Here is a 26,813-nt window from a genome sequence, read left to right on the forward strand (position 1 = left end):
AAGTCTTGCAATAGCATGGCAGAGCCTTTATATAACACTGCCTGTTACTCCACACTTGCCTCAGATTCCCCCATCTTCTGCATCGTGGAATAAAGAGAAATGTTTGAAAACACACATACAATTCAGGAATAAATTCACCGTATTAAAAAGCTGAAAAGCTTGTTTTCCATTCATGAAAATCTTTCATTTTCTATCTAAAGCACATGAAGCCCAAAGTTCACAATTAGAAGCCATGAGTCTTTTTTGAAGACACTTGTTCTAATTACAGAAAGAAACTCATTGTGCTAGTATTTTCAAGAACATATTATTTAATGAAATGGAATGAAATGTAAATAAAACAAATAAATATAGGTTCAAGATTGCTATTTCCCATACTTCTTTTGACACTTTGGCCTATTTTTACCCTTGTATGTTTCGTCTCACATGTTACCCATACACTGAGCATGCATATGCACACACACAGATACCCATGCATCTATACATTTACCACATCCCCATCCATCATCTTCCCATGCATACACACACACATTCCATCTACGGACATGAAAACACCCCCACCCCCTATTCTCCCCCACATCTTCTGCAGTCCATATTGTGGTACATAATTATGGCGCCACTAACTGCTGCCAGCCAAAATGCAGGGCAAGTGTACAGGTAGGCGGGTGCAATGTTCCAGGTGGTGCCACCATAGTTAGCACTGCCACTCCCACTGACAATGGCAGAATTGTTGCCAAGCAGAGTCAGTGAACAAGCCACTAACCGCACACAGCCCTTCCCTTGCTGCCACCATACTGCTCCACCTCCCCTCTCCTTCCAGAATGAATGGATAAAGATGAGATAATGGAACAGTACAGTGAGGCAAATCGAAAAATAAGAGATGGAGCAATGCAGTGTCCTTTCACCTTTATCCCTCTTTTTTCTCAGGGTGGGCCTACATGAGCATTGGTGCCCAGTCCAGAGAATGACTGGCTGGTCTGGAAGCTCAAACGCTAGGCCTTTGGTAAAGCCTAAACTGAAAGAATTTGGGCCGGACTCAGAAGCTAAGCAGGGCATGACCAACCTCTATCCAGTGGATGCCGTGTGAGCTTTTCAGTACTAAGTATACTGTACACGTGTGTTTCTGTGTGGAAGGAGGATCTCTGAACAGGGAGATAGAAAAGGGGAGCACCTGTTTTACTTTGTGTTTTTATTTCAGTTATATGAGGCCATGCAGTTTTGCCAAGTAGGAGTGCCAAATACGTGCAAAGTCCTCCTTCCTCCCCTGCAAGAGGTTTTTCATATAAAGGCCTAAAACCAAAGCGTAAATAACAATGTTCAAGGTGTGTTAGTATTCACATCATCCAGCTTTCACAGTGCACTCAAGTGAACAAAAATTGCCAACACATATATGATGCTTTTGTGCAACAATATGCACTAAGACAGGTCACACATGCACACTGACAGTAAAAATATATTCTGGAATTTTTTTCCTGCCTTTGCATCTTCCATTTCTGAGAATCGGCTAAGAGGAGAAAATTCTGTTTAGGCCAGTGAAATGATTCTGACCCACACTTGCTAACTCTTTTGGAGCTTCGACAAAAATGGGAGTACCTTTGTTGTAAGTTATAACCTAATGGAAAAGTCATTAGATGTACAAGGAAAATAATAATATTCAATAGTGGCTTGTCTGTCCGGCAGCAATAACATACCAAGCTGTGTACACACAAGCGTTTCTCTCTCATGCAGATGTCTCTAAAGCCTGATTTGGAGAGGGGTATATGATGGAAAGCTTTTTGATAGGCCTCAGTCCTAAGCACACTTACTAAGGAGCAAGCTACACTGAACACAGTAGAACTTCTGAGCTTAGGATTGTGCTGCCAAATGTTTACTTCATTGCATGTTATGATCAATAATGTCCTCATATAATTTATCAAGAATGCTGTGAAAGTATTCATAATATATCCGTAAGATTTCTAGTGTTACACAGTCGTTCTTCAAACAGAATGATTTAAATATTGAGGCAATTAAATGGTTTGGTTGCTTTTATTTAGAATGTGTCCAACACAATTCTCCATTTGGGCTCCACATTTCAAACTCACTCTTTGAATTCTTAATAACATTATATGACTTCTTTAAAAATTGTTTAATTGAAGAGGGAATATGGATTCTTAGTGACTCTGCTGCACATTTAAATGTTAACTGATTTTCTCTGACATTGGACTCAAAAGTATTTATCTTTTATGGTGGGTGAATGTGGAAATCCAGAATTAAGTCACAGAAATGCCTTAGTTCTTAAAAATCTGACTTTGCTTTTGTAAGTGGTCCATCATTTGAAACTAAGTACCATACATTGAAGATTAATTCATCTACATTTTGTCTAATTTTTTGTTTGACAGTTGCAGAAGTGGACAGGTAAATATGCTGTCCTCAAAGTACCTTGTCCTATTGGGAAGAGAAAAACCATTTGGCCACCAACCCCTTGCAGTCCCTTGACATGGGTTCATCTGGTACCTCAAGCCTTCATCACCTGAATTTCATGTGATCACATTGGCTTTATCGGTGAACAACAGCACACCACAATATCACCATAGCTAGCACATTTTTGACCAACTGGGTGCTTTAAAAAAATACTAGAGCTTGTGTCTTTGCTAGAATTGTTTTTTTTATGAACCAAATGTCATATTACAGAGCACAAATGAGGTCTAAAATTTAGCCACAGCAGACCACAGCTCCACAGAAAAAAACACATCGTCAAGTTAGGTTGACCTGCTTGAAAACCTAGATTAAAAACAGCACAGCAAAGATGGATCTGCAATGCACTGCTTTTCTATTTAAATATTAACTGCTTCATTATACATTTAAATGAATTAAGCAACGATGGATGGAATTTCCAGAATCGCCTGGTTGGTGTTGCTGCACCATGGGAAAAAGCAGGCGACAATGTGGCTCGATGGAAGAATAGGGTAGGGTGGGGGCAAGTGATATAATTTCAACATCTGCTCTAAAGTGACTTATTGATAATCAACTGATCAGTCATCAGTTTCAAAATATAATCTTATACAGCATTTCCCCTCCCTCCCTTTGTAAACAGATCTGTTCATAAATAATTTGGACGTCTCCATGACATTCATGATATCTAACAGAAGCTGAAGTAGAAAAAGGATGAATGTGGTATACAGCATTGAGGAAATGTCAACGAGTACTTCATTGTTGTTGTTGTTTTTGTTAGCGTCTGATGTGTGGGTTGCAAGGAGCATCAGCCATCAGACACAGGGGGAGTGACCCACCCGTATTTCTCATGGGTCTTCACCAAGCTCTTAAAAGTTGCTTCGGCTTCCTTACGGCTGAAGGACTTTTTTGATTTTCCGGCTTTTCTGCAGATGCGGCCCTGTATGAAAGAAAGCAAGAGAAGAAAATGTATATTTAGCACCTTACTGTAGATATTAGTATTAAATAAATCTCACCTACCAGCATTAATTAATAAGCCCTCTTCAGTATGAACATATCAATGGACTCTCATGAATGAGCAGGTGAAGCTTCCCTTCTAGATGACAATGTGAGAGTTGGCCATGACCCTGGCCAATGCATGATTGGTGTCAGACTCAAGGGGCCTTATGTGCACAGGACTCCCTCCATAGGGAGATAAACCATGATTGACCACAATGTACATCCTCATGAAAGGTGTCCTATCACATACATCTGCATGCATGTAGTCCCCTTCAGGCTGATTTTTATCATTTGCTGCCTAGGTGGCATGGTCGGTGTCCACATCAGCATCTAGGGGCTGGGGCTAGCCAGGCAAATTCTAGAAAGCCCCTTCACATGATCAGTGCCTGAACAGGTCTATGGTGCCTAACAGAACATCCTACTAAGTCAAAGCCAGGTTTGGATAACCGTTTAGACCTGGCCCTTTACCTTTACTATTGTTGTAGCTGAGTGAAGTATCAAATTAAAGCAGAGAACTTGCAAAGATAGTGGATTTTGCCCCTAAAATATATATACATTTGACAAAGCAAAACAATTCTGAGGTAAATGCAGACTGAGCTTTAAGTTTAAAGGACAGAGTCATCCATATTCATTAAACAAGGACCTTTTGGTTGTCAAGCTATAGAAAAGTCTAAAGGGTATCACCTCGTCCCTTTGCGTAACAGAACATGGCAATAATATGATATGCCTTTTGCAACATGAGTATCAGAAAAAGAGCATACTATATACTACATGAGTGGCAGCAAAAGTGTGTATTAGTCTAGGTCTACACATTAGGAATCTGATACACATATCAGTGTCCACACACAGAAAATGACACCAGTGCCACCATTCATAAATTGCTTGGGTGCCTGTTTTCTCCAACACAAACATTAGCATTCATGAATAAAAATGTAAATCATAGAATCATAGAGTTGGAAGGGGCCTTGTAGGCCATCGAGTCCAACCCCCTGCTCACAGCAGGAAATCCACAGCTAGAGCATCTCCCGCAGATAGCTGTGTAGCCTCTGCTTGAAGACATCCAGTGAAGGGGATCCCACCACCTCCCTAGGCAGTTGGTTCCATTGCCGAACTGCCCTTACTGTCAAGAAGTTCCTTCTAATGTCCAATCTGAATCTACGCTCCTGCAACTTAAAACCATTAGACCTAGTCCTACCCTCTGGGGCAGCAGTGAACAAATCTGTACCCTTCTCTATGTGACAGCCCTTCAGGTACTTAAAGAGTGTAATCATGTCGCCCCTCAGCCTTCTCTTCACCAGACTGAACATGCCAAGTTCCTTCAACCTTTCCTCATAAGACTTGTTCTCCATACCGGCTATCATCCTTGTCACCCTCTTCTGAACCCGCTCTAACTTGTCTATATCTTTCTTAAAATGAGGCGCCCAGAACTGAATGCAGTATTCCAGATGAGGCCTGACTAATACAGAATATAGTGGGACTATTACTTCCCTCGACCTGGAAACTATAGCTCTGTTTATGCAGCCCAAAACCGCGTTTGCCTTTTTTGCCGCAGCATCACACTGCTGGGTCATGTTCAACTTGCGATCTACTACAATTCCAAGGTCCTTCTCACACGCACTACTGCTAAGCCGGGTATTTCCCATCCTGTACCCGTGCATTTTGTTTTTGTGGCCTAAATGCAGAATCCTGCATTTGTCTTTATTGAATGTCATTTTATTAATTTCAGCCCAATTTTCTAGTCTATCCAGGTCCCTTTGGATTTTATTCCTGTCTTCCATTGTGTTAGCTATCCCTCCCAGTTTCGTATCATCCGCAAACTTCATAAGGCTTCCCTCCACCCCATCATCTAAGTCATTGATAAAAATGTTGAAGAGTATCGGCCCCAGGACAGAACCCTGTGGCACTCCACTCGAAACCTCCTTCCAGTCCGAAGCAGAGCCACCGACGACCACTCTTTGAGTACGGTTTTCCAACCAGTTGTGAATCCACCTGACAGTATTTCCATGTAGTCCGCATTTGACGAGTTTGCTAATCAAAAGGTCGTGGGGGACTTTGTCAAACGCTTTGCTGAAATCTAGATAGATGACATCTACAGCATTTCCACCATCTACTAGGCTAGTGACCCGATCAAAAAAAGAGATGAGTGAGTAAAGTGTGAAGTGGCCCTATGAGACTCAGCAAAACTATGCAGAAGAAGATAAAGCAGTATTTTATTGTCATAGGGACCACCACAAGATGGTAAATAAAAAGCAAGATATACCTACAGGAAGTACTTCTCATTTTAGTTCCAGTATGCAATATTTTGTAAAAGATTCCCATTCTTCCAGTATATTTCCAAACTCTGTGGGTGAAATTTTGCTAGAGATGTAACATTTCTGGAAATTTTGAAACCATGGAAAAAATGCAATCCCTCCCCCCATTCTTCCTCTACTGCCAGAAAGAAACAGAAATTTTAGGGAAATTGAAATTTATTATTTATTTATTAAATTTATATCCTGCCCTTCCTCCCTGAAGGAGCCCTGTGAAATATATACAACAGTTATTTTCTTACCAGACCAAAACTTATCTCACTACTTTAAGATGATAAAATACATTGGACTGTATCCAGTCCTACTGAATAGCCAGTCCTAGTCAGAGTAGACCTATTAAAATGATTGAATATGGCTAAGTTAGGTCTATTAATTTCAGTGGATCTACCCGGAGTAAAACGTGTGGATACAATCTATTATGTGTAACGTAACACATAAAACTGAACTTTGCTGCATTTATTAAAAGTATAAATGCCTTACAATTTAATCCTATCCATGTTTATTCAGAAGTAAATCCCACTATGTTCAATGGAACTTACTCCCCAGTAAGTAGGTATAGGACTACAGCCTTAGCTTTATTCAAACGGGCACCTGGCTTGTTTTAATGTTCTCCAGTTTTCATTATAAGATATTACAACAATTAATAGTTGCAAACCACCTTGGGGCCAATAAAGGTGGGTGCATGTGCTTCTATTTATATTTCAATCTATATTCACTAATCGTCAAAACCCTTGTGGTTTAAGAACGTACCTGTCGTGGGCCATGCTAGCAGGAGGTGGACCGGCGAGCAGGAGGGGGGCGAGGAGGACTTGGACTGGGACGTTCCAGTCGGGGAAGGACCCAGCAAGGGGGCGGATGACGAAGTGGCCCCCGCTCTGGACATTGACAGGTCACTTCCAGCAGTCCCAGACACCCCCTTGGAAAAACCACCAGACCCGCCTGTCAATCCCTCGCCTGACGAGGCGTCTCTCCCAGTGCCCGCACCGCCACTGGACAGGCCTCCCCCCGCAGAGGGAGAGGACAGGACAAAGACCGAGGCCCCGCCTTCGCCCCAGTCCAGGAAGCGAATGCGGTGGGAAATTCAACAATTCCAGCTCAGGAGGAGTCTGCGCTTATGCGTGAGAGCACTCAACAGTTACTTGGGGTACATGCAAGCAGGGAGCCTGCCCAGCCGTTTAAGCTGGGCGAGGGGAAGGGTTAGTTGCTGAGTCAATGTCTTATTGCTGCCAAGTTGTGCCTAGTTTGCTAGAGATGAATGCTGAGTTCAAAGTAAGTCATAGGTAGATTCATGAAACCCGCTGAACTGAAACTTTCCATTACTTCAATAAAAGAAAAAACTACAGCTGAGTTCTTTGAGTTCAGGCAGGACAGTAGTTATAGCCCACAGATATTTCTATCAAACTTTAAAAAGCAGTGAAATTGGGCAGCTATAGTGAATACACCAGGGGAGCAGGAGACCTGACCTCCTCTGAGATATTGGGCTGCCCTACAAATTTGTAAAAATGCAAACACAATTTGGGTTGGTCTCTGACAGACCAATCCACTTCCTGTTTAGCTTGAAGAATTTGATAACATGTATACTCATGCTTCGGTTAGGTGAAACTGACCATGGAGGAGGAGGGGAAAGGTGGGAGGGCTGGAGTGGGAAGGAGGAAGGGCAAGGAGGGAAGGAGGAGCAAGCAAAGGGAGGGGCAGGAGGGAGGGGATAGGAGGGAGAAGGAGGGGAGTGCAGGTTTTATCATTTGCATGCTTATTGAGCTAAATGGGATTTATTTCTGTACAATAATGCTTAGGATAGGTGAAACTGACCTGAGGGAGGAGGAAAAGTGAACAGATTGGGTGGGTGGGCACTGGGCAAAGGGAAAGCCCCTTTCCTTTCCGAAAAGAAAATATTGTTAACAGAATCATCATTTTTCAGGATTTCCCTACCTTTTTATTCTACAGCAGGCATATGCAATCTCCTACCCAAATTTAAACCAAAGCTGTTCCCAGCCACGTCAAAACTGTCCCTGGCCAGACATTTATTCCACTATAAACAGTTATGCTTTCCCCCAAAGAATCCTGGGAAGTCTAATTTGTGTAGGGTTCCAAGAGTTGCTAGGAGATGCCCTATTCCCCTCACAGACCTACAATCACCAGAAAAGGGGCTGACTGTTAAACCACTCTGGCCACTAGAGGGGAATAGGGTGTCTCCTAACAAATCTCAGCACCCTTCACTAACTACACTTCCCAGGATTCTTTGGGGAAAGCCATGATGGTTTAAAGTGGAAAAAATGTCTGGCATGTTTGTGGCCCTGATTAGGCAAGCCAAACAGCTGTTAGTCTGGTTTTTAGTCTGGTTTTTAGCAGTTGGTCTGCTCTATCATAGACTCCAATGTTAATTTTCTTAAATTAATTAAAATCAGCCATGCATTTTTTTAACTTTTAAACTGCAGAAGATGAAGGTGAGACAGAGTATGGAGCAAGGTCAGTATCAGGATTACATGTACTCTGTAAAATTATGAGATCACTAACAGAAAAAAGCCCAACAGGGGTCTGGATTATTTTACTCTTGTTTTACACTTTGAACTCTGGATTCTCTCTAAATGTTTTGTATATTGTCATGCAACCTTAGAGGGTTGTTAAGAAAGCATTTCTGAGTTCAGAATATAAGTTTTGTAAGATTTTAAAATAAGCTTATGGAAAGCAGCAGAATGGCATGTAGGGTATCTTCAATTTCATATGGCGGAATGTGAAAAATCCATGCTGGCTATAGTATACAGCCACTCTCATAACTGTATAACATACACACACAAGAATGTGTGCTGGAGGGGCAGCCCTCATCTCCATGGAAACATTGTGCAGAAGAGCAAAGTGTGGATGGAACCTCTGAATAATGTCTGTGCATATTCTAACAATACTGAAATCCTCTCTTGCCCTCTGTCTTCCCTTGAGCCACTCACCACCTCAGCTTCTCCAGCTGAGTTCTGCTTGTAGCAAGAGGTGCAACAATGGCATTACCTGCTTCCTACCTTTCCCAAAGTTCCAGTTCAGGGGATGGGGGGGGAGGAAGCATTGAACACACATCGCCCTTTTTCCCACTTGAAGGTGGATCGCAGTTCTGATGCATGTATGATGGGGAAGAAGTCTTCAATTATTATGTTGCCTTTTTCAAATTTTGGGCATTCTTACTCAATAATAGTCCATTAGAAGAACCTCCCCCCCACACACACACACCAAAGCTCTAATTCAGGCAGGGAAGAATTTTGGACATTAGACAAGAACACAGTGGTTCACCGTTCCATTCCCTAGCAGGCATATGGGTTGTTTTTCTCTTCTACTAAATGGGAGACATAATGTAAAAGACAGCCCATAACTGGAGGGATGCCAGAAGAAGCTTCTGTCTTTTATGTCTCTGTGATGTCCTTATATGTTAAAAACTGTAAATATGGTAAGTGCGGGTTTATATAGGGATATATGGTAAGTGAATTGAGTAAGAGGGGGGAGTACATGGGCTAGAATGCTGGAGAATGTTGGATGATGATTGGCTGAGTGTTTGAATGGCTGAAGGTATAAATGGGAGGATGACAGTTGAGAGGAGGTCGGTTGGTGAGAGTTGTTGGAGAGTCGTTAGGGGAGAGTTATTTGGATGGGTTGGTAGGCAGAGTTCTGAGGGAGGGTTGGATTATATTTGCCTGATATTTAGACAGTATATATATGACCAGAAACATAAAGAGTGACACTATATGAAACCATATGCTCATTAAACATTCCTAAAGTAATCTTGTTATTTCCAAGTGTTATCAAATAAATACTTTTATTGGTTTACCAAAAGCCGGATCCTTGGCTGGGAATACACAGACCAGAAGGGAGGGCATGGTAATTACCAAGGCTGAAGGGAAACTGTATCATATGGTGGCAGCGGTGAAGGGAGATACTGTAACAACGTCAAGTATCCAGAGCGACCCAGGATTGTATGCTTTATAGACAAAGATACGGGGGGGGTTGTGGACAGCAAGGGCACCCAGACACAAAGTAACAAGCTACAGAATGACTGAGGCAAAGTCTCTAGCAGTATTGTTTACAGGTTTGTTACAGTATTGGCTGGTGGTGGCTGTCTAGCAGTGGGATCTTGAGATCTGTGCTAGAGCGGAGTGAGAAAAAAAACGACGATCCTGACTGGTGGTGTCCTGAGGTGGTGCCTACTGAAAGGCAGTAGCCACAAGCAGGTGGGAACCTGACAGGTGGAGCCAAAGGAGGGATCGTCACAGTCTCCTGTAACCCTGACAGCTTCACCAGACAGATTAAGGCTGCAATCCAATACATGACTACTCAGAAGTAAGTTCCATTGGGTTCAATGGGATGTATTCCCAGGGAACTGTGTATTGAACCTCTGCACTCCTCTCCCTCCCCCATAGGTCACCAGACCTCCCCCACGCAGATCACCAGCCCTCCCTGCCCCCTCCTTCCCCTCTCCCACCCACCAACCAAGGGGCAGCTGCTGCTGTTAGGTGCCTTGCTCACTTCCGTCCTTCTCTCTCTCTCCGTCTCTTGGGGCCGGACACCTCCTTCACTAACACAACCGGGCACTTCTGGTGCTGCCATCACTGTTACTGGTACCTCACACACCGGCACTGCTGCCACCAGGTGTTTTGCACACTCTCACCGCAGTCACCTGGTACCTCGAGCACTGCCGCTGAGTGCCTCGAGTGCTGTCAATGCCGCCTCGCCATACTACTCGTGAACTTGGGAAAAGTAAGATAAGAAAATAAAAGGAAAACTCCTCTGCAACCTCCCGGAATAGTAAGGAACTCTCCTCTCCCCACAAAGTGCAATGACGTTTCCTCACATCTCATGTTGCAGATATTCTCTTCCGTACCTTTGCTGGGAAATAATAATCCTGCAAATGTTTGGAGGTGGGGAATGCTCAGCCCGAAAGTGGAACTGTCGAGAATGATACTGCCTCAGTCGACCAACTCATTCTTAGCACTGAGTTTAACCGGCATTAACCTGAGTGTCACTGAATAACATCACTTTCTCTAGCATTTTCTGCTAAAATCTCTGAATTCAAATAGCAAGAGGGGAAAAAAGGCTCTGGTTGCCATGACACTGTAGTACCTAACTGAACAAAAACTGCCATCCTTGTGGTCATGTTAAAGGTGGAAATGGTCAGCACAGGTACAGCAGGGCTGCAGAGATGTACATCTTGCCCCGCCTCAAGAATGCACAACTCCTCCAGGCCCCTCGTGTGACTAAAGTGAACTACTGCAGGAGGGAGCCTTCGATATTCATAGAAGCTTCCCATGCAGTTAAGAATCCTGATCTTCCAGGGTTCTCAATCACATGGGGAGCCTCTACGGATACAAAAGGCTGCAGATCATTTAATCAAGTGAGGGGCCTGGAGGAGTCGCACAGCCATGGGAGTGGGTCTAAATGTGTATATCCGCAACCCTGGTGTCCGTCTCTGCAGCCCTGCTGTACCTGTATTCATTGAGCCTATAATAATATATGGTACAAGATATAAGAAAGAATATAAAAGCCATTATTAAAAAGACTGTTTTTTAAAAAATATGCTATATAATTATAGCATGATTTGGGATGCTGGAGTACGTACAGGAGTTATTTTATTCTTTGTTTTGTTTGTGCATGGAATCAGCACATGGTATAGTTTAGGTCCCCCATATGGCATCTGTGGGCACCACAGCACCCTCACACACATCCTAGCTGCCCACCAAAGCCCCAATGCTTGCATTTCTTTTAAAAATTAGCATTTAGGAGTGTGTTGGCTAGGGGTGCCTATAGGGGGGGTTGCTGCTCCCCCAACACTTGTGTTTTGTTTTGGAGAGAGTGTAGGTGTTTTCCCTTTTGGGGGGGGGTGTCTGAGCATTAACAGTTTTTCTTCTGTGAAATGGGTATTTTGTGTTGTCCATGACTGTTTCTTAGATTTTCAAATGTGTACCTGGGCCTAAAACAGGTTGGGGACCCTTGGTTTAGGAGAACAGCAGAATTCAAGATCACAATCACTAGGCGGCTTTTCAAAATTGATCTGTCTGCTTCAGAAATCCTTCACCACACAGTGTGTCCTGGTGCACATTCAAGGGTGCATCCATATTAGGACTAGCTGCAGCCCCAAGCAAACATGGACAGTGTCTGAATATACCTAACATTCCTTTGTGGATCAGGGGTAAATCAACAACAGCAGAAGCCTTTTGAGCCCCAGTCCCAAAACAAGCTCACCAATTGTGCTTACCTGGCAAGACAGAGAAATGCATAATCCTACAGGGGTATAGAGGTTCTCCCAACGCGGGAGGGAACATATATCTCTCCCAAGCCCCCAGCCATAAAATGAGGTGTAAAATCCGGGGAAGGTAAGGAGAACTAAATCTTATTCCTCTCTTGCAACTCCTTTGGAATGTCCAAAAAGGCTCCTTATAGGATACATGGATTCCATCATTACATCTTTGAAATGAAGGAAAGAGTTACTGAGAACCAAATTAAACCTGATGGGGGAAATCACATTTGTGTCTTTTTGTGTTTGTGTCTTCAGGTATGAAACAGGGTTGGAGGAGAGTCTGGTTTTTCATATGAAAGGGGGCATGCGAGTAAGAGGAGTTGAGGCCTCACCCCTCACCTACCTGACATCATGGTGCTCCTGTTGCCCCACACAGTTGTCCCACTCTGGGTTACTTACTTTCAGTACTGAGGGTCAATCAGAGAGAAATGTGCCTGGGATGATGGACCACAGGGCAGTTGCGGGGGGGTGAGTGGCCAAGGGAATCCATATGCCCTCATGATGAAAAAAATCAGTCTCCCAGACTGGGGCAGAAAAATGAACAACAGCGTAACTGCTGCCATCGCATGTAGTTTGGCCCCGACTGCGAAACTGATTATTATAATTACTTTCCTTCTGCTTTGACTGCTTTTTGTTAAACAAATAACAGGTCAATAGCTGCTCCTGTATAAATAAATATTAGTAACTACTGCAATAACAAGAGCAAAACCAAAAATAAACATATCCCTGAAATGCATTCCATTTTTTCCAAAGAGTTACTTGCTGGAAAACAGTTACCTTTACTCCATGGCTGACCATGGTTTACTCTGGCTTTGTCAAAACTACATCTGTTGTTTAAGAGATCAACATGGAAACTGGAAACAGAAAAATTTTGTTTTGAAGTGTGAGGTCAGAGGTGGAATTAAGAAATCTGCAATGCCTGCTGGCAAGTCTGCATTTTTTCCATTTAAACAGACAATAAGACACCCCTGTTACATGGATCTGAAAGCAGCATATTAGTAACAGGTTTTTTTTATGGGGGTATTTTTGTAAAAAAGGAAAAGAAATAAAAGAGCATCTATGCTTCCTTCCTATCCTCAGCATCTAAAATGCATTTAAAGCAAACCAGTAAGACAAAGATTCCCTCCTTCCACTGCTTTATCTTTCAACAAATTCAAATGAACTTTTACAGGGATTTTATGGAGTGGAGATTGTGACTGGGAGGAGAGATGTTCTGAAATTCATTTGGAACGTGATTATGAACAGAAGAATTGCTTATGTTTTAAAAAATTTTAAAATTGTGTTTTAAATTGTTTTTAAAAGATGTGTTTTAAATTTGTATGTTTGTTTTTGATGTTTTTAGTTGCTGTAAACCGCCCAGAGAGCTTCGGCTATGGGGCGGTATACAAATACAATAAATAAATAAATAAATATGTTGGAGTCCATCCAGTCCACCACTCCTGTCTCCACAGGGACCAAACAGGTGCCCCCTGTAAAACTCAGAAGCAGAACAAGATAGACATGGCCATTATCTGTTTTCTGCTGTAGTATCTGTCAACCAGAAGGATACTGCCTTTGAATATGGAGGCTGCATTTAGCTGTCATGGCTGATAGCTGTTTGCAGACCTATCCAGTATGAATGTGTCTTTCTACACTGACTGTGTGGGTTCACTTGCCAGAGTTGGGTTCTGTGGTTTGATCAGGCAACCTGATTTTCCTCATGTGAAGTTCTTGCACAATCTTCTTATGTAAGCACAATAAAGCGTTTCACATGCAGAAGAGATCCTCTGGATTGCAGAGACTTTATCTTTGCCTTTCTTTGTGGGCTTGTTTCCTTGCTTCCTTCAAATTTTATATGGTTGTTTACTTCCATCATACTGGGCTGCAAGATGATAGAATTCTTTTGCACCCTACTGAGTCATTGGGAAAATATAGTAGTTTGTTTGCACCCTGCTGATTGGAGAAGATAGTACTCGCATCCAGCTGAGCGGCTAAGGAAACAATATATTCTTTATAGAAGTTTGAGCTCACTGAGTTTTATTTCAGTGAAATCTGTAACTTGGGTTTTGCATTATATAATCTATGTTTGAAAATATGAGCTGGATTTTCTATATACACTTCACTGTTAACAGCAACTGCTTAGACTGTTCTGCTATTAAACAGTTTATAAATATGTGAAATAAATAACTAATAAAATAAACTTCCCATAATAAAACAAGACCAACAAAGCTATAGATAAAAAAGACCTCATTTTGCCATGTTTTCCTTTTTTTTACCTAGTCCAGTTTCTTTCTAGATTAATTTGTGCTTCTTTGAGGTTTATCTAACAGCCTGCTGTTATGCTGGCCAAGCTATGTCTGTCTTTAGCATATATATTCTTGTTCAGTAATGACCCATGCTGTTCAAGGAATGTCTCTTTATGGCATGGATGGGAACTTTTGGATGTCGCTGGCCCTGACCACAGGCCATGCTGGTCCCCATCCCTGCTTTATTTGAGAATGGTGTGAAACGTGAAACCCAGCAGACACTGGAGCAGGTGGCTCATCTTCTTTTCCAGAGGGACACAGATTGAGCAGAAGGAGTGAGCTGAAGAATGGAAGGCAGCTTCAGGATTGCAACAATCTCTCTGGGGATCCAATAAGGGGGTAGTGGATTTACTTCCCTACCTACGGAGAGGTATACTGTCTGTCTCCATCTAATCTCAAATTGTACATATGTATAGAGAGCTAGTGTGGAAAATTGGTTACAAGTGTTGGACTATGACTTGGGAGACCAGGGTTCAAATTCCCACTTGGCCATGAAGCTCAATGGATTACCTTGGGCCAGTCACTGCTTCTCAGCCTAACCTACCTCACAGGGTTGTTGTGAGGATAAAAAGGAGAGGTGGGGAACCATTATGCCATCTTGCGCTCCTTGGAGGAAAGGCGGGACAAGATGATGATGATGATAATAATAATAAATTATAATCCAATTATTACAAAAATGCCATTAGCTACAGTGAACTGAACCCAAACCCAGACAAGCGCTGCTCCTGAAACTTCTCAACATTTAGGGAAGCTGAGAGTAAGTAGCAATACCATATTCCATTAAGCTTAATTTCCCAAGCATTGTACACTACAATCCTAATCAGGTTTATTTTGGAAGTAAGTTCTACTGCTTTCATGTACTTCCTTGGAAGTGTTTTTGTAGCTTATTCAGTATCTGCCCATAGCAGGGAACTGAACCAAGCCCACTGATTGCAGCTAAATCCAGCCAAAAGTGAGTTAATGAAGCAGAGCGTTCCTTATCATATAGAGAACATTATTAGTATTACAAATGATCATCACACTTGCATAAATTCATTATGATTTTTGTTATGTGCCTTCAAGTTGATTTCTAGCAATCTGTTTTTCCCAGCATTATCGTCTTTTCTAGTAAATCATGTCTTCTTATTATGTGTCCAACGTATGATAACCTCAGTTTCATCATTTTAGCTTCTAATGATAATTCTAGTTTAATTTGTTCTAACATCCAATTATTTGTCTTTTCGCAGTCCATGGTATCTGTAAAGCTCTCCTCTGATACCACATTTCAAATAAGTTGGTTTTTTCTCTTATCCACCTTTTTCACTGTCCAACTTTCACATCCATACATAGAGATTGGGAATACCATGGACTGAATGATCCTGACTTTAGTGTTCAGTGATACATCTTTGCATTTGAGGACCTTTTCTAGTTCTCTCATAGCTGTCCTCCCCAGTCTTGTTGTTGTTATGTGCCTTCAAGTCGATTATGACTTATGGCGACCCTATGAATCAGCAACCTCCAATAGCATCTGTCATGAATCACCCTGTCCAGATCTTGTAAGTTCAGGTCTGTGGCTTCCTTTATGGAATCAATCCATCTCTTCTTTGGCCTTCCTCTTTTTCTACTCCCTTCTTTTTCCCAGCATTATTGTCTTTTCTAGTGAATCATGTCTTCTCATTATGTGTCCAATGTATGATAACCTCAGTTTCAACATTTTAGCTTCTAGTAATAGTTCTGATTTAATTTGTTCTAACACCCAATTATTTGTCTTTTTTGCAGTCCATGGTATCCGCAAAGCTCTCCTTCAACACCACATTTCAAATGAGTTGATTTTTCTCTTGTCTGGCTAGCCTTCTTCTGATTTCTTGACTGTTGTCTCCATTCTGGTTAATGACTGTGCCAAGGTACTGATAATCCTTGACAAGTTCAATGTCCTCGTCAATTTTAAAGTTACATAAAACTTCTGTTGTCATTACTTTAGTCTTCTTGACCTTCAGCTATAGTCCTGCTTTTGTGCTTTCCTCTTTAACTTTCATCAGCATTCGTTTCAAATCATTACTGGTTTCTTCTAGTAGTATGGTATTGTCTGCATATCTTAAATTATTGATATTTCTCCCTCCAATTTTCTCACCTCCTTCATCTTGCTCCAATCCCACTTTCCATATAATACTTTCTGCATATAGATTAAACAAATAGGGTGATAAAATACCCCCGTTTCACACCTTTTCCGATGGGGAACCAATCAGTTTCTCCATATTGTGTCCTTACAGTAGCCTTTTGTTCAGAGTTTAGGTTGTGCATCAGGATAATCAGATACTGTGGCACCCCCATTTCTTTTAAAGCATTCCATAATTTTTCATGATCTACACGCTTAAAAGCTTTGCTGTAATCTATAAAGCACAGGGTGATGTCCGTCTGATATTCCTTGGTCCGTTCCATTATCCAATGTATATTTGCAATATGATCTCTGGTACCTCTTCTCTTTCTAAATCCAGCTTGGACATCTGGCATTTGGAAAGAGCCTTTGTTGTAGAATCTTGAGCATTGCTTTACTTGCATGGGATAGTAAGGCAATAGTTCGATAATTACTGCATTCCCTGGGATTCCCTTTCTTTGGAATTGGGATGTATATTGAACTACTATAATCATCACAGAATAAACAGGGATCTCAATCTTGCTCCTTATTTCCATCTTTTTTTTCTTTAAGCCTACAAAGATAATAAATGGGAACAATTTTGCTAGAAAATCACATTGAAAGTTTGGGCAAATAAGGTGTTTATTGGTGTGGACATCTTATCTACAACAAGCAGTTCCCAAATCTTGGTTGAACCAAGTCCTGACTATAAATGATATTCCCAAGAAGAGACTAACTGAAATTTTCCAGCTGTCAGCAACTAGCCCATCAAAGCTTGGTGTATGGTTATGTTCTTCTCAGGATCAACACTGCGTAGTAAAACCATTTCAAGACTTTTCTAAATCTGAAGTTGGCATGGAAAAAGTTGGCTTACCTCCTGGAATTATTCCTGAGAGAGGAACAAGCAAAGGTATGAACTTTTACCTATAAAGTTAATTGGATTTTATTTTCTTATCTGTATCTCCTCGTAATCTCTAAGAGTAACCAAGAATGCAATGCTGCTCCCCACCCCCAAGTTGATGGCTGGTGGGGGTTAGGATGGCATGTAGATTTCTCTCTGCTGGCCTCTGTGGTAGAGAGGAACAGTTGTAGTTGTTGGAGGCTATGGCAGAGGCCTCAGCTTCATCTTTGTGGGCAGAAAGCCCCCAATCGTAGTAGAAAGCCATAAACTCTGAAACGGGACATTTCAGGGCAGGGTAGAGCATCCAAAGTTGTAAAGACTGCTTGAGGGGCTAACCGCTTGGGCCCCTCTATTATGTCAGCCTAGGACTGGTACAACACAGTATTTTTCAACCTACCGCCAACCCTCTGTCTCAGCTGGCACAAGCCGGCAGGACTTCAGATGTGGTGACAAATCCACTGCTTCACTCCACCCAGACTCCAAGTTAGGATCACTGTGCCTGAGTACTTTTGTCCATGTACTATCAAAGTGACAGAGGCGTAACAGCAGAGATAGTTATACAGAGCAATTTGTGGTGACCACTCCACAAGTACAGCATTATAGTTCTCTGGAGAGTTGCCAAAGCCTGAACCTGAGCATCTTCCTAAGGTGCTGTAAAATCCAGTTTGGGTTGGCTCTCAGTGAGAAGAATTGGGAGAGAAAAGAAGTTGGATTTTCTTACGGCTCATTAAGGTTTGGGCTGCAGTCCTACACACACTGATTTGGGAATAATTCCCATTAAACTTAACAGGACGTACTTCTAATAGACATTCATAGAGGTGCACTGCCATTTGAAGCTCATGCCATTTGGTGCCTCCTGTACTGCAGGAGGGCATTCCAGAGGGTTGGTGCTACCACAAAGAAGGTCTGCTTCTGAGAAATCATTAAATGACAATCTGCTGGTAATGGCAGTCACCAGGATGACTGGTCACCTCCTCTGAAGATCTTAAGGTTGGGCTGTATATACAGTGGGGAAGGTGGTCAGCGAGGTATCCTAACTGGCAGCCAGTGCAGTCTATGCAGCACTGGTGAAATATATTCATAGCTGGACACTCCAGCTGCTGCATTCTACACTAAGTGAACAGTAATCTTATCACAAGGGTACGAATACATGTAAGTATAGTGACCAGACTATCCCTGCCAAGAAAGGGTGTAATTGGTGTATCAGGCAAAGTTGATCACAGGCGCTCCATACCATGGAGCCTCTAGCGACAAATATGGTTCAAAGACACAACCTTTTGTGCTGACTGCTCATGTGCATTTAACAACAGTACGATTCACAGAAACCTAGCGGGTATCTCTTTTTCTGACTATGAACCCAAATTATGGAATGATCTCCCTGACGAGGTGTGCCTGGAGCCAACACTGTTATCTTTTCGGCGCCAGGTCAAGAGTTTCCTCTTCTCCCAGGCATTTTAGCGTGTGTTTTATATTGTTTTAAATTTTTTAATTGTATTTTAAATTGTTTTAAAAAAAAAAGATGTATTTTTAAATTGTATATGTTTTTAGTTACTGTAAACCGCCCAGAGAGCTTTGGCTATGGGGCGGTATACAAGTATAATTAATTAATTAATTAATTAATTATGATTCCGCTACATCAATTACATATCAAAACCCTCTCAATAATTAGTCTGCTTAGACTGTTTTATTTAAGAACACAAGAACATAAGAAGAGCCTGCTGGATCAGGCCAGTGGCCCATCTAGTCCAGCATCCTGTTCTCACAGTGGCCAACCAGGTGCCTGGGGGAAGCCCGCAAGCAGGACCCGAGTGCAAGAACACTCTCCCCTCCTGAGACTTCCGGCAACTGGTTTTCAGAAGCATGCTGCCTCTGACTAGGGTGGCAGAGCACAGCCATCATGGCTAGTAGCCATTGATAGCCCTGTCCTCCATGAATTTGTCTAATCTTCTTTTAAAGCCATCCAAGCTGGTGGCCATTACTGCATCTTGTGGGAGCAAATTCCATAGTTTAACTATGCACTGAGTAAAGAAGTACTTTCTTTTGTCTGTCCTGAATCTTCCAACATTCAGCTTCTTTGAATGTCCACGAGTTCTAGTATTATGAGAGAGGGAGAAGAACTTTTCTCTATCCACTTTCTCAATGCCATGCATAATTTTATACACTTCTATCATATCTCCTCTGACCCGCCTTTTCTCTAAACTAAAAAGCCCCAAATGCTGCAACCTTTCCTCGTAAGGGAGTCGCTCCATCCCCTTGATCATTCTGGTTGCCCTCTTCTGAACCTTTTCCAACTCTATAATATCCTTTTTGAGATGAGGCGACCAGAACTGTACACAGTATTCCAAATACGGCCGCACCATAGATTTATACAACGGCATTATGATATCGGCTGTTTTATTTTCAATACCTTTCCTAATTATCGCTAGCATGGAATTTGCCTTTTTCACAGCTGCCGCACACTGGGTCGACATTTTCATCATGCTGTCCACTACAACCCCGAGGTCTCTCTCCTGGTCGGTCACCACCAGTTCAGACCCCATGAGCGTATATGTGAAATTCAGATTTTTTGCTCCAATATGCATAATTTTACACTTGTTTATACTGAATTGAATTTGCTATTTTTCCGCCCATTCACTCAGTTTGGAGAGGTCTTTTTGGAGCTCTTCGCAATCCCTTTTTGTTTTAACAACCCTGAACAATTTAGTGTCATCAGCAAACTTGGCCACTTGACTGCTCTCTCCTAATTCTAGGTCATTAATTTATTTATTTTATTTATTTAATTACATTTTTAGACCGCCCTATAGCAGGAAGCTCTCAGGGCGGTGTACAACAAATAAAATCACAATTAAAATATGAGCAAGTGTGAAAAATATAGTACAATTATAAAAACATTAAACATGATAAAAATCTGATATAGAGTTGCCACTGAGTTTATAATTAAGATCCATATTAGGTTTAAAATATTAAATTTAAAATGTTTAAAATGCCTGGGCGAAAAGGTAGGTTTTTACCTGGCGCCGAAAAAATAACAGAGAAGGCGCCAGGCGTATCTCGTCTGGGAGGGCATTCCATAGTTCGGGGGCCACCACTGAGAAGGCCCTAGATCTAGTTGTTGATCTCCGGGCCTCTTTATGAGTTGGGACCCGGAGAAGGGCCTTCGACGTCGAGCGTAGTGAACGGGTAGGTACATAGCGAGAGAGGCGTTCCACCAGGTATTGCGGTCCGATGCCGTTTAGGGCTTTATAGGTAAGAACCAACACTTTGAATCTGGCCCGGAAACATATCGGTAGCCAGTGCAGCTGCGCCAGGACAGGTGTTATATGGTCAAATTTCTTTGTCCCAGTGAGAACTCTGGCTGCAGCATTTTGCACTAGCTGAAGTTTCCGAACCGTCTTCACAGGTAGCCCCACGTAGAGTGCATTACAGTAGTCCAATCTAGAGGTTACCATAGCATGGATAACTGAGGCGAGATTCTCCCTGTCCAGATAGGGTCGTAGTTGGGCTACCAGCCGAAGCTGGTAGAATGCATTCCGTGCCACCGAGGCTACCTGAGCCTCAAGTGACAGGAGCGGATCTAATAAGACCCCCAAACTACGTACCTGCTCCTTTAGGGGGAGTGTAACCCCATCTAGGGCAGGTCGAACGTCAACCATCTGGGCAGAGGGCCCTCCCACCAACAGCATCTCAGTCTTGTTAGGATTGAGTTTCAGTTTATTAGCTCTCATCCAGCCCATTATCGCGGCCAGGCAGCGGTCTAGTACATCAACAGCCTCACCTGACGAAGATGAAAAGGAGTAGTAGAGCTGCGTATCATCAGCATATTGCTGGAAACGCACTCCAAAACTCCTGATGACCTCACCCAGCGGCTTCATATAGATATTAAAAAGCATGGGGGACAGAACTGAACCCTGCGGGATCCCATATTGGAGTACCCAGGGACTCGAGTAATGTTCCCCCAGCATCACCTTCTGGAGACGATTCCCGAGATAGGAGCACAGCCACTGCCAAGCAGTGCCTCCCACTCCTAAATCCGTAAGTCGCTCCAGAAGGATACCATGATCGATGGTATCAAACGCCGCTGAGAGATCAAGGAGAACCAACAGAGTTACACTCCCTCTGTCTTTCTCCCGACAGAGGTCATCATACAGGGCGACCAAGGCCGTTTCTGTACCAAACCCCGGCCGAAAGACCGATTGAAATGGGTCCAGATAATCAGTTTCATCCAAGAGAGCCTGGAGTTGGCGAGCGACCACACGCTCTAGGACCTTGCCCAGGAATGGAACATTTGCTACCGGCCTATAGTTGTCCAAATTATCAGGGTCCAAGGAGGGTTTTTTTAGGAGCGGTCTCACCACCGCCTGTTTCAGGCAGGGTGGGACCACTCCCTCTCGTAAAGAGGCATTAATCACCTCCTTGGCCCAGCCGGCTGTTCCATTCCTGCTAGCTTTTATTAGCCATGAGGAGCAAGGATCCAGAGCAGAAGTGGTCGCCCGCACCTGTCCAAGCACCTTGTCCACATCCTCGAGCTGTACCAACTGAAACTCATCCAATAAAACAGGACAAGACTGTGCTCTGGACACCTCATTAGGATCAACTGCTACAATAGTGGAGTCAAGGTCCCGGCAGATGTTCATGATCTTATCATGAAAGTGTCGCACAAACTCATTACAGCGGGCAATTGATGGTGTTATTGCGTCCTGGGGACCAGAGTGTAAAAGTCCCCGGACAACTTTATAAAGTTCTGCTGGGCGGTTAAGGGATGACTGAATAGAGACAGCAAAGTATTGCTTCTTTGCTGCTCTCACCGCCTTCACATAGAGTTTGGTAGAGACCCTCACAAGTGCATGATTACAGCCGTCGGGAGTTCGCCTCCATTTGCACTCAAGCCGTCTCCTTTCTTGCTTCATCACTCTTAGCTCTGGGGTAAACCAGGGAGCCAATTGAGCTCTGCAACGGAGAGGGCGCACCGGGGCGATCGTGTCAACTGCCCGGGTCATTTCCGTATTCCACAGCGTGGCCAGGGTTTCGACAGGACCGTCAATTCTATCAGCTGGAAAATTCCCTAGAGCCTTCTGAAAACCCTCAGGATTCATTAGTCTCCGGGGACGGACCATCTTAATTGGTCCTCCACCCTTGCAGAGGGGAGAAAACAATGTGAGTCTAAACCTTAATAGGCAGTGATCTGACCATGACAAAGGAATAGATGTAAAATTCCTCACTCTCAGATCACCATCCCCTCATCCAGTGGCGAAAATCAAGTCCAGAGTGTGCCCCAACACATGCGTAGGGCCAGTAGCAAATTGAGACAGCCCCATGGCTGTCATGGAGGTCATGAAGTCCTGAGCTGCTCCAGATAAAGCGGCCTCAGCATGAATGTTGAGATCCCCCAATACCAAAAGTTTGGGGGAACGCAACAATAAATCCGAGACCACCTCTGTCAGCTCAGTTAGGGAGGCTGTTGGGCAGCAGGGTGGACGGTACACCAACAGTATTCCCAGTCTGTCTCGCTGACCCAACGTTATGTGCAGACACTCTAGACCATTAGCCACCTGGATAGGGTGCCTAACAAGAGGGATGGAACTTCTATAGACCACAGCGATTCCCCCTCCCCAACCCTCAGATCTACCCAGATGCTGAACCGAATACCCAGGTGGGCACAACTGGGAGAGATTAATACCTCCCAGATCGCTCACCCAGGTCTCGGTAATACATGCCAGATCGGCCGCCTCATCCACAATTAGGTCATGGATTGGGGAGGTTTTATTATTTACCAATCTGGCATTGAAAAGCAGCAACTGGAGATCCGAGGGTTGGCTGATAGAACTACCAGCAATCCTGTGGGTGTGGGGAGGACCGGAACACGTCACAGCCTCCAGTTGTCTGGGGCGAGTTCCCCTTAACTGGCATGTCCTACTCACAACGCCATACCTCCCATTACCCGTCACTACACTAATAGGGGCCCCCTTTGGTCCTCCCTCCCACAACACTGTCCTCTCGCCCAGGCACATAATAAAAATAAAATAAATAATAAAACTCATGGCATATACACACAATCACACACTCACTCATACAACCCACTCATACATTCAGACAACACAGCAGCATCCGAGGTGCTTCAGCAACCGGCAGTCCGTAGTAGCTGATGTGATAGGGGCCCAAGAGCGATGGACAGCAATGTCCCCCAGCCAGATGACAATGACAGCAGCAACGGTGGCGCACACCTCAGAAGAGACAGCAGCAGCACTACAGTCTCGCATTCCAGGACAGCCCAGCGGCAGCAACAGAAGCGTCCACGCCCCGGGCAAGCAGCAACGGCCCAACCCGTCCCGCAACGCCACGGGAATTGGCTGCAGCAATGGCCGCGCCCAGATCGACGGCAGCGGCGGCAGCCACAATCCGAAGCCACGGCGCCACAGTGACCAAGGCCGCAACGACACCCGGGCTCGGGCTCCAGTAAGCCGCAACAGCAGGAGAGAAATAAAGAGCAGGGAGCAAGAAGTGGAAGCGGGGAACCCCCTACCTTCCAGCGGCTCCCGACAGCTCCCAAAAGGAGGCGATATCCGAGACCGCCTCCTCGCTGCTGCCTGGGCCTTCTTTGCTTCCAAGGCCCCTCAAAGCCGCGTCATCCACCAGCGACGCTAACGAGGAAAGTGGGCAGTCGAACAGGGGCCTCCAGATGGAACAACAGGCCGCACTCCTCTCCGTCCCAAACCAGCCCGAAAAAACAACACAGCAGGCAACACGACGGTCAAACAGACACAAGCGGGATTACACCGAACCACACCAAGCCGGCCCGCCAGCGAGTCTCCGCAAATGCCAAGGTATAGTCCTTTATCCCCTTTATCCGATGTTATATTAGCGGAGCTTCTGCTAGGAAGGTCTGCCTAAATGATTTCTAGATGGTCTGTTTACTCGAATTGTCCCACAAGCTTACCCAGGATATACTAAGTACTTAAGAACAGCCTGCTAGATCAGGCCCATCTAGGCTGCTTTCACACATGGGCTGATTGCGTTAGTTTAACGGATTAAACAGTAGTGCTTCTGTCCCAATTTCTAAAATTCCTTTCATACTGCAGCACCTGTTGTGCAAAGCAACAGCTTTACATTTTGCGCAAACGTTGCAATGAGCAACATCTCGCTTTCATCCCTTACCCGTTACACACATGCGTACTGGGGTTCTCCACTGTGTAGGAGGTCTAATGTCTTGTCTTCTCGCCATGCAACCCCTCTCCCTTTAGCATCTGACCTTTTTTTTTTAGTTGTACAGATGCAGGGGTGTGTGTGTGGGGGGGAAATGCTGCTGCTACCTGCACCTACGCCAGAATACCAGTACAATTTTTGTCAGGCAAAACTAAAAACCTGCACACCTAAAGGGTGGGAACGCACTGCATGCTGGGATGCCTGTCATGTGAGTGGCTGCAGCTAGGCAAAACTCCTGTAATCTTCCAGGTTCCCAGCCTTGCAAACGGATTATTTCTGGTATTATTTATTGTGAAAATGACTGCTAAACTTGCACTATATTCCACTAGAATTCCAGAACTAGCTTGTACGTCATGTGAAAGGTCAAATACAATGCGCAAATTACCAGGAAAGAAATCATCAGAATAACAGAATAAAGTGCAGTGTAAAAGCAGCCCTAGTCCAGCATTGTTTTCACAGTGGCCAACCAGATGTCCGTGGGAAGTCCATGAACAAGACCTGAGTGCAACAGCACTCTGTCCACTTCTAAATCTCAGCAACTGGGATTTAGAAACATAACATATCTGACAATGGAGGACTGTTTAAGGCCTACAGTGCTAATAACCATCGTCAGTGTTTCTTTTCCCCCTTTATTTGTGATCTTGTTTGTACTCTTATGTGTGTTCTTCCTTTTTCTTGCCTATATTTAAACTTTATTTCAAAATAAACATCTATGTTGTAAAAAAAAGAAAAGAAAGAAATTTAGCAGGTCAAGCTTTTCCCAGGATGGAAATGAAGAGGAAAGACCATTGCTCAGGATTCAAGTGATGGGAAACTCTTCATCTGCATGACAGGCTGCTGTTAAAGTAGCAGTAAAAATGTGGCAGCTAAAGGCATAACTACATATTATACTAGGCTTGTGTGTGACTATCCTCTGGAATGCAGCATACAGGGAGAGTGATTTAAGCCTTAATATTAGTGAAAATTACCCCCTGCAAAGCAATTAGCATTGGCACTAATGTGACATTTTCCCCTAATGCTAACTGCTCTGTGGGTTAGGATGATTTTTACAGAGATCTTAGCTGGGGAGAAAAGGCTTAAGCCTCCACCCCACATGCACTGCAGAGCCAATGACTATCACTCCTCCTTTGGAGAGGTTTCGATTTAAAAAAAATGCTGTAATTGCTAAGCATGTTGCTCCTGTAACGTGTAGCGTGTTATAATAAAACCTGAGCCTCCAGGACAGGAGAAAATAAAAAAGTATAAATAGATTATACTCTGCTCAGTTTTTCCCCCAAACAAGTGAACATAATAAGTGAGCATAATGCAATTGCATCTTGGGATATAAAAATCTGAAAATGCAACACGTGATCTCTTTGACACTTAAAAAGCAACCTATCTAGGTTATGATTCTTGAAAAATACAGCATCTTACGCAGTGTGAAGCAGCACACTGATTTCCTGCCAATCAGCTTCTTAAACTGCAATCAAGTTGATTCAAAACTCAATTACAACAGAAAATCCTCAAATTTAAGCTCATCGTTCAATACACAATTGAATAAAAAATAAACTCGACAGCTTGTCCTGAAAGAAACTGAATCAGCCATTTAAAAGGAATGCCTTCCTTAAGGAGGCCTGTCTTGCTACATCATTCCTGAATTTTATGAAAATAGCAAAAGCCCTATCTACTCTGCCAGGCTTTTGGGGGCATGTATATTTAAAATTGCTATTTGAAACTGAGATTGGGCAAACTGATTTTAACGCTCGAGTTGCTGATTTGGTTTTAGCACGTGTTTTCCGAGCTCTTGAAGCAGGAAAGGGAATTCATACATTTTTAAAAGACATAAACTGGCAAGTTGCTATCACGATAAAGATAAAAATTATACAACGCATTAAATGTTAAAAAGTGATACATAAATTATAATGGCCCAAGCATGAGATTGAAAGAGCCATCAATGTAGTTTGAGCTGCATACCGGAATTAAGTCCAGAACTACATGTCTGAATGTAGATCCAGGTTGCTAATGAAAAGCTGCAACATGGCAATCTGTAGCACAACAGTGCTGGAGAGGAAGGAGTGCTTAACCCTTCCCTCACCACCTCTTTTCCTCTGCAATATCCTCCCTCCCCCAACTGCCCTTCCCTCTGTACAGGTTTCTGGACACGTGTTTTCTGGACACGTGTTTTCTGTTATTGGGAAAGCTGGCTAAGGTGAGGCGGTTTCAGGAAAACACTGTTGGTGGGGAAAGGTTTTTTTATATACACTCCTCCCGCTGCAGCTCATCACTTCTCCACTGCAAGTCTTCTCTTCACATGGCTACTTTGCTGCTG

General features: G+C 43.4%; 1 protein-coding gene across 1 annotated transcript in view; it reads right to left on the minus strand.

Moving 5' to 3' along the window:
- Positions 1-406: 406 nt before the first annotated feature.
- UBE2QL1 (ubiquitin conjugating enzyme E2 Q family like 1) overlaps positions 407-26,813 on the minus strand; it is a 53,305-nt gene continuing 26,898 nt past the window's right edge. The window contains exon 2 of the mRNA XM_061588413.1: positions 407-3,367. Within this exon, the coding sequence (XP_061444397.1) occupies positions 3,236-3,367 (132 nt within the window). The 3' untranslated portion in view covers positions 407-3,235. The remainder of the gene's footprint in view (positions 3,368-26,813) is intronic.

Source organism: Rhineura floridana, chromosome 1, assembly GCF_030035675.1.
Source record: "Rhineura floridana isolate rRhiFlo1 chromosome 1, rRhiFlo1.hap2, whole genome shotgun sequence".
In the NCBI taxonomy this organism is placed as follows: domain Eukaryota; kingdom Metazoa; phylum Chordata; class Lepidosauria; order Squamata; family Rhineuridae; genus Rhineura; species Rhineura floridana.